This window comes from Ipomoea triloba, chromosome 5 (assembly GCF_003576645.1).
Source record: "Ipomoea triloba cultivar NCNSP0323 chromosome 5, ASM357664v1".
In the NCBI taxonomy this organism is placed as follows: Eukaryota; Viridiplantae; Streptophyta; class Magnoliopsida; order Solanales; family Convolvulaceae; genus Ipomoea; species Ipomoea triloba.
In genome coordinates, this window is record NC_044920.1 from 27564180 (window position 1) to 27573101 (window position 8922).

Consider the following 8922-nt stretch of genomic DNA (forward strand, 5'->3'; position numbering starts at 1 on the left):
AATGATTTCTTTTTTCTCCCCTTATTAAAATCAATGCAGAAATGTAAATCTTTGTAATTACGTAAATTGGACAATAGCTTTACTTGATGGAAAGTGTTGAGGGATGCAGAGATAGATCCCCCGATCCAAACATTGTATTTCTTTTCTGATAGGCGACCAACCTTAATTGGAATGGTTCGGTGCGAACTGCGAACGGATATTTGTATGAGTATGATACAAGTTTAAAGGTGTTTCTTATTGTTAAGATATGCTCAAAACTTCTTGTGATCAAACAAACAAAATTAAAAGAACTATTTTTCTTTCACGAATAAAATTTACACCCTCTGAAAAATTTAGAGAAAACAAAAATCTTAGCAAAATCACGTGCAAATTTGCAATTCCCACCTCCGTTTAGGAATGGTGATAGTCTTATGGCCTGTTTGGTTGGATGTAGTTTGGGAGGAATTGAATTGCAATTCAGTGAATTTCCAAACTACAGTGTTTGGTTGGAGGGAATTGCAATTCCGCAGAATTGCAATTCCTTCCAAATGATGACCCCCCATGAATTGCAATTCGGTGGAGAGGAGGGGCAATTTGTTGGTGTAAAGACAATTTTGTCCTTCCTCCCATACCCTTTGTCTTTTTTTTTTTTTTAAATGAAAGAATTATTGTTATTATTATTATTATTATGAAAGAATTATTATTATTATTATTATTTTGAAAGAATTATTATTATTATTATTATTATTATTATTTTGAAAGAATTATTATTATTACTACTACTACTACTATTATTACAATATCTACTACAACATAAGGACATTTTAGTCATTTTGTCTCTTCTCACCTTTCAATTCCCTGTACCCATATTTCTGCATATCAAACTGTAATTTCAATTCCTACTTTATTCATTGAATTACAATTTCACCGAATTACAATTTTTTTCCCCTCTAATTCCATCGTTCCAACCAAACTCCCTGTTAGGTTTTATAAGGCGACAGTTCTGGCACTGTTACCCCCTACCCGATTTCATTACCGATAGGTTTAAAATCCTCTCTAAAACCTCCCAAATCGAAATCGAATTCAACCTAGGGTTTCCATTCCTCTCCGTCAGCCATGGCTCGTAACGAGGAGAAAGCGCAGTCGATGCTCAATCGATTCATCGCCATGAAGGAGGAGGAGAAGAAGAAGCCCAAGGATCGCCGCCCCTACCTGGCGTCGGAGTGCAGAGACCTTGCCGACGCGGACAAGTGGCGGCAGCAAATCATGCGGGAGATTGGCCGGAAAGTTGCCGAGATCCAGAACGAGGGTCTCGGCGAACACCGACTTCGTGACCTCAACGACGAGATTAATAAGCTCATACGTGAGAAGGGCCATTGGGAAAGACGGATAGTTGAGCTCGGCGGCCCGAATTACACCAAGTATTCCGCAAAAATGACGGATTTGGAAGGCAATATTGTGGATGTTCCCAATCCAGGTGGCCGTGGCCCGGGGTACAGATACTTCGGTGCCGCCAAGAAGTTGCCTGGAGTTCGAGAGCTGTTTGAGAAGCCTCCTGAGTTGCGGAAAAGGCGGACGAGGTATAGTAGATTATATTGTTATATGCTTCGTCCGTAACTATGCCTGATGGATTATGACCTATTTTTGCTTATCTCCTTGTGAAATTATCACTTTTGATGCAATGAAGTAGCTTTAGAATCAGCATTAGTATTAGAGATTAACTTTGTTTAGCAAACTCTGATTTCCTCTTACAAGATATTAATTTGCTTTTCTTAGTATGTTCCACTGTGTTCTTGTATTAGTACTTAAGTTGTTTAGGTCAAGTATTATCCTAGTTTCTGGCTTGAAGTAATTTGGATTTGGAGCAGCTATGGAACAAAGCCACGGCGTGTTTGTGTATATGTGGGTTTGGCTCATGGATTTACATTTTGTGAGTTGGTATTTTGTTTATCATAGATGGATTCAGTTTGTGCTTAATGACCTATGTGCTGAATGGTTTAGCTAACAGGACAAATTGGTATTGAATTATGACTTAGTGGACTGGCCTGAGGTCTAGAAGTACGTTCTTGAAATAATTAGTATTGACTCTCTGAATTTATTGGCCCTGATAGCTGATGCTGTTAGCTGATTGTGTTAGAAGGTATAATTAATTGATAATATTAGCTGATTGTAGAAAAATGTTTGGTAAATTAGCTATTAGCTAATAGCTGTTTGGTATAATTTCTTTTCTCAAAGGCTAATTGAAAAGGTTGCTTTGAGTAGCCTTTTGAAATTTAGTATTTTGGAGTTACAACAAGCTTATTAACTAAACACTTATATTGATTTTTTAGCCAAGTCAAACAACTAATAATGGTCAAATAGGTCAAAATTGCCTAATAGGCTAATTATTACCAAACAGGGCCATTGTCAGCCTCACTTTGCTAGGTGACGTGATTGCAATATCAATATAGTGATGCAAATATAAGAGTTAAGCTTTTCATTATATGACTGGATTTGATTTATCCTGTTTTACATGTTTTGTTTTCTAGTTCCATTTTAAGAGGCATTATATTGAAGCTAATTTCAACATAGTTGATAGGTGTCTCCCATGTACACCTATGTGGATATGTTTGTGAAAACATATGATTATTATTCTCACTAGGCTTATGCTGACATGCTACTTGGCTGGCTTTTGTAGGTATGATATATACAAGAGGATTGATGCGAGTTACTATGGTTATAGAGATGATGAAGACGGTATATTGGAGAAGTTGGAGGGGCCAGCTGAGGAGAAGATGAGGACTGCTGCGCTAAAAGAGTGGATGGAGATGGAGGAGATAAAGAAAGAAGCGAAGAAGGCAGTGAAGAGTGGGGAGGTGGTAGAGGTGGGTTTGGGATCGAAGATATTGTTCGAGGAAGAAGAGGATGTGGTGGAGGAGGAGAGGAGGGAGAAAGAGAAGGAAAAGGAAAAGGAGTTTGTGGTGCACGTTCCACTGCCGGATGAGAAGGAGATTGAAAGAATGGTGTTAGAGAAGAAGAAGATGGAGCTCTTGAGTAAATACGCCAGCGATGATTTGGTTGAGGAGCAGACTGAAGCGAAGGCCATGCTTAACATTCAGAGATAAATGATTGATGCACTTTAGGCTTGGTTAACGCTTAAAATTCAGCAACAGATGATGCGCTTTTATCTTTTAATTAACATTTCCTGATTGTGCATCTTGCAGCCTCTCCTTTGTAAATCAGAGATTTCCCGTGTCCCCCTAGAGCATTCTCTTTTATGTTGTAAGCCGAAGGGCTCTTCTGTTAAATTATGCACTTTCTTGATCGCTCTATGCATTGATAGTTTGATACATGTACTAGTGAATGTGAATGACAGGCCACATGGCACCAGTTAAAAGAAATTCTTGATTGGATCATTTTTGTTGGTAAAAATGTGTGTATACATAACATATCAGTGTAACTGTGATTGAGACTTTACAAGTGAAAATAATGAATCAGGTTGTTTCCTCTTCTGATCTCTCCAAAATAAAGGTGTTGCCTTTGTCATCTCTCCCAATTCTCAAATTATCATCCAAGTATCTAAAATCTGCAAATGAAGGAACAACCAGCTTTTGCTCTCTCTATCCTCTCCATATCGAAACTCAACACACACTAAAGAGAAAAAGGATACGTGATCTCGAGCCAGCCATCTGGATTGAAGATGCCAAGAAGGAGATCATAGTTCTTCCGAAACACATTCATCAACTGTCTCAATGTTGTAAAGTGAGTTTCTCCTCATAAAACACATTTTGGATCATGATTCTTGTATGATTTATGCATACCTTATCTGGCGTGATTGTCGAGCTGTTGTAACTTATATCAACTCTCTGTTCTTGAAAAAATGAGAAAAGAGTGTAAAACTCGAGAAAAAATGCATGTATATAGTGCAGGTTAACCTAGGCTGGTTTATCTCTTTGTGGTTCTTTGTCGGGTTGAGTCGCAAGGCAAGGATTACCCAAAAAAGAAAAACAGAGAAGAAAAGAGCAAATTAAAGGCTTAACTGAGTTAGAGGCAATATTGAAGGATGCTTCAATCCTCAGCTGTCCACTCAAGAAGTTAAGTCCTCTGGCACTGAACTCTATCACATTAACTGCTTTCCCCTCCATTTGCCATCACAAAATTGTGTAATTCAGTAACTATGAAAACAGTTAAACTCAAGCTGCATTTTACCCTATACTTGTAGCTTTGAAACAGGAAGGATTGTTGAGGCATACCTGAGCAACATCAATATTCTGGAAGAAATCTCCCAGACTGATCAAATCTCTCAACCCCAACTTTGTTCTTCTTGACCCCAGTATAGTGATGGTACTGTAAACCAGTTTCCAGCTTCCTGCTACCTGCCAAATTTCAACCAAGATCACAAACCTTCACAAATGGATCAATCTAACCCAAAACCTTAGGACAGTTAGTAAGCAGACTATTAATTAATGCAATCGTAAAGCGTCCTAGGCTGGCCCTTCCCCAATCAATGGCTCAAATTGCGCGGGCACTACTCAAACTGAATTCGAATGAGTCTCATAGGGACACTAAATACCCAATCCTGATTGGCCAGACAGTTAGCTTGGTAAACACAAAGTTCCACATTTGATTCGACTCCCCTTGAATGCCGTCTATGGGCATTCTTACTTTGCCTTGCTAAGGACCTAGACTTATAGGGCTGGCAGACTTCACCCAGAGTGCACTTTCGAGTAACAACTGCAGACTTTACAACCTAGACTTACAGGGGGCGCACTTCACCCAGAGCGCACCTTCGAGCATCAATTGCAGACTTTATCGTAAATCAAAGAAAAAAAGCCACATATTACAGCACAACACAGCACCTTGTCCAGACAAAGAGTTGGTTCAGGAGTTGGGTTCTGGGATTCCAGCAGCATCACCAGTTCCTCAATTCTGTTCTTCTTCTCACTGGGCACTCCAAATATGCCTCTATTCATCCCTACAAACAACAAATCTCATCTCACATCAAAATGCAGAAAGTGAAGGCCTGAAACAAGGCAGCCAAACCTCGAAACGCATCAAAAAGGCCATCTTTAATCTGGGAAACTGTCAGGAAATCTGAGCCACTCATCCCAACACTCTGCTGGGCAGATTTGATTGAAGAAGTGGCAACTCTCTGCCCAAATCTTGAGCTCTTCTTCTTGCTTATGCAATGGGTGGGGGAGAATAATGGGGTGTGAGCTCTCATGGTGTCTGCAGTGTTGGGTAATGGAGGGTACACGTGGGAGATGGGGATTGGAGGAGGTTTCAAGAGCTTTGAAGCCATTAACACTAACAAGAGATAAGGTGTTTTGGTTTGAGCTATGGGGGATGTGGTAACTTGGTAGAAGAGAGGCCTCTTATCTTGTTAGGTACATTGGTTTTATTATTCTCTTTTAGAATAATGTTTAAACTTTAAATAGGCTATCCACCATGTAGAATGCTCCCCACCCTACAAAATTAATTACTAATTTCTTTTGTCACTTTTTGATGTAGTAATTTTTGTATGATTAGGGCATAATAGTGGGATTTTTGCACAATATTTTAGGAAGCCAAGTAGGAGAGAGGGAGAAAAATGGAAGAAAAAATGAAAATGAAACAAAAATTTTGACAATTAAAAAAAAAAAAGGGAAAGAAACAGTCTAAAGTTAGAGTGGTTATCAGCTAGTGGTCACTCTGATGCTACGTACCCGCTGGGGCACAAAGTGAGCTTCAAGCACGCTCCTACTCTTTTTTTTTTCTCTGCGAAAAACTTGGTATTTACAGAAGATCCTAAACCATTCTATCTCCTCACTCTCTCTCCTCCATATAGATATTTTTCTCAAAAACCTCACCAAGAACCACTAATGTGGATGTGCTCTTAGTTTGTTTTTTTTTTCAAACTTTAACCTATTAAAAATTGTTATTTAAAGAGTAATAAAAATGTAATAATTTTTTTTTGAAATAGATGATTAAGTGGATTAAATATAATTCTCATATTATAAAATCATAAATTCAATTATTATCAATACCTTTTGATCGAAAACTTAATCTGTCTCATGTACTTTTTTTAGTATGATTTATAGCAAATTATTACAAATTAGATAATGAGGGTGGGCTTTTAACTAAAATCCCATCCAATTCTTTAAGTGGAAATGGGCATTGGGTTTGGTGATGGGATAAGGATGTGGATTATGGTTGTCAAACATTCAAACTTGTGATTTCATGTGGGCATACTTTAAGTAAGTAGATTGGAGTTAATGGGCTAGGATTTATTATTGCCAATACCCAAAACCATAGTGGGCTATAATGCTCAAAATATTGGTATTTGGTTTTTGGATGCCCATGTTAGATAATATGGAGTAGCATATATTTATCTCTTTTTCATATCAAAATTTTGTGTGTGTGAGTAATAGTTGGGAGTAGGAGTAATATTTTCCGGAAATTAAGAGGGTGGGAAGACCACTCAATATGATCTAGCCTAGAAACGAACTCCCAAGTTAATATGCGGGCAATCTGATTCGCATGATGTTTAACAAACAAGATATCAAATTGACTCCGTATTTTTTTTTTTTTTTACTAAATTTGTCAATCATTGATGAATCCTGATAGGCAAATGAGGCCAGCCCTCACTTCCTACATGGGTCGTTTTCAGTTGAATGCTTGAACTTACTCTATATATAGAATCAAGATCAGATGAGAACAACACTCCATGTGAAAACCCGCGATGAGAAAATACCAACTCTACTGCTTCTCCTTGAGACATCATTGAATACTTCACCATAGTAATAAATTTCATTAACAAGTTAACCCATCTATCACAAAAGTCAAGTCTAAGTAATATTGTATCGAGCATAGGCCATTTAACTCGCTCATATGCCTTGGTCATATCTAGTTTTAGTGCAACACAACCATCCATCCCTTGCCTTTTCCTCTTTAAAAGGTGTTAACTCTAAAAAGCCTATCATCACATTATGACTGATCATTATATCTGGCACGAATTTACTTTAATTCCCTAATATTATACTGGTTAACATAGGTTTTAACCTATTAACAAGTACCTTGGAAATAATTTTATAAACAATGTTGCATAGCGAAATAGGCCTAAGATCTCCCGTCCCATAACTTATGACTTTGCCTTCTTAGGAATTAATACAATCTGAATGCAGCGTAAATTATATGTGTATATACAAGTGTTAGTATAAGAGAATCTCTAATTGTAAATTCAAAGAAGTTTTTAAAACTAAATTTTAATTTTCAGTCGATTATGTCAGTTACTGAATTCATAACCCATCTAAAATATTTTATTGGGTTGAATAAGACATTAGGCTTAATAATGAACTAAACTCTAAATAACACACATATTTTATTGATTATTCGCTAATTGTGATTTTTGATCTTCCATAATCTGTTCACCTTTATTTCATTAGAAGTACTCTTGACTCCTAATCTTAACCTTTGCGGCTTTGCCCTACGCTTATATCCCTAAACTCCAATCATTCTCTGCCCTAGGGCAAATTATACGTCGTTTTTGTCTTCTTTTTTTTTAATTAGTAAACATATTGCTGAATATAGAGTTGTCCAAAAAGTGTGAATGTAGATGTTTCAAAGTGTGAATGTAGAGTATAGAAATCGTGAATGTAGATTTATGATTGTGTGAATGTAGAGTTGCCCAGAAATGTGTGAATGTGGAGGTTTCAAATTGTGAATATGGAGTATAGAAATCGTGAATGTAGAGTTATGCTTGTGTGAATCTGTAATAGAGTTAAGAAGTTCTAGCAACTTGTAGCCCTGTAATGCGAATGTGGAGTTCTTAAGTTGTGACTGTGGAGTATAGGACCTGTGAATATAGAGTTTTGAATGTGTGAAGTGGTAATATAGTTACTAAACATATAATCCTGTAATGTGTGAATGTGGAGTTTACAAATTGTGAATGTAGAGTATAGTGTATGTGAATGTAGACTCAGGTCCACGGCATAACAACCCCTGCCCTAGCCCCTAGGTTTGTTTTAGGCCTAAACCCAATTCATCCATCAAGTTAATTTAAAGATTGACCATTATATTCGCATTAATCATTTCTCACTTAACATCCTCAGATAATGCCTACAACCTCACCAGGCCATCAATAGTCAACCCAAATATTCGTACTATTAAATTTTATATTATTCATCCATGATTAAATTATATGCCTCAATTTTTTACTCCGATCCGTACGTTCATAATTTTACGTAATTTGACTATTCACATCACAAATTAATTATTAATTATAAAAATCAATTCAAATTTACAAAATTTTTAATTTTAAAAATTTGACACATGCATGTACCATTATCCTAATCAATAGTCATCAAACAATAATTGCATTCTCGCCTCGTGGTAACGTGGCTAACCAACTAACTTTTGCTTCAACCAAAAGCATTTATTTTATTACCCACCAAAAAAAAACATTTATTTTATTACTTTAGTTGCTCCATAAAACTTAATATTAGTTGTCGTTATAAAATTATGATTCGATATTGATTGTTGGTATCTGGTGAAACCGTCTCACGGGTTTTAATCCACGAGACTAGTCATATCTAATAAACATACGTCATATTTTAATTGCAAATATAAATGATACTTCAAGACATATATATAATATTTTATATTATAAATGTAGTACTTTATAACAAAATTGTAATAGACAATTTATAGGAAATAAAGTAATAACACAACAAAATTGTAGATATCATTAATACTTTAATCCTTATATATAATATTTTTTAACATAAATGTAATACACAATTTGCAAAATTGCAAGCAATAAAGTAATATCATAACAAAATTGCAGACATCATCAATATTTGATATAGGCTTGTCTTAAACCTCCTCAATTACATTAGCAGAACAATCCAAAATAAGTTTATAAGTTTTGTCTTGCTAACAACTGCATATACAAACCACGAACCTTACCAAGGGGGGGGGGGGGGG

General features: G+C 36.4%; 2 protein-coding genes across 3 annotated transcripts; one reads left to right on the forward strand and one right to left on the reverse strand.

Moving 5' to 3' along the window:
• Positions 1 to 1006: 1006 nt before the first annotated feature.
• LOC116019841 (pre-mRNA-splicing factor ISY1 homolog) lies at positions 1007 to 3374 on the forward strand. Its single transcript, XM_031260188.1, has 2 exons — positions 1007 to 1559; positions 2657 to 3374. The coding sequence occupies exons 1-2, from the start codon at positions 1096 to 1098 to the stop codon at positions 3081 to 3083; spliced, it is 891 nt and encodes a 296-aa protein (XP_031116048.1). The 5' UTR covers positions 1007 to 1095; the 3' UTR covers positions 3084 to 3374.
• On the reverse strand, positions 3350 to 5338 carry LOC116019842 (fibrillin-5, chloroplastic). 2 transcript variants are annotated; one of them, XM_031260189.1, is made up of 7 exons: positions 5002 to 5338; positions 4818 to 4933; positions 4212 to 4334; positions 3999 to 4097; positions 3780 to 3824; positions 3629 to 3702; positions 3350 to 3537 (listed from the first exon to the last, which is right to left on the reverse strand). In XM_031260189.1, exons 1-7 carry the CDS (start codon positions 5258 to 5260, stop codon positions 3453 to 3455), a joined length of 801 nt encoding a protein of 266 aa, XP_031116049.1. In that variant the 5' UTR covers positions 5261 to 5338; the 3' UTR covers positions 3350 to 3452. The 2 variants fall into 2 exon arrangements, with proteins under 2 accessions (XP_031116049.1, XP_031116051.1); XM_031260191.1 differs by having other exon boundaries at positions 3350 to 3544.
• Between the last annotated feature and the right edge of the window lie 3584 nt (positions 5339 to 8922).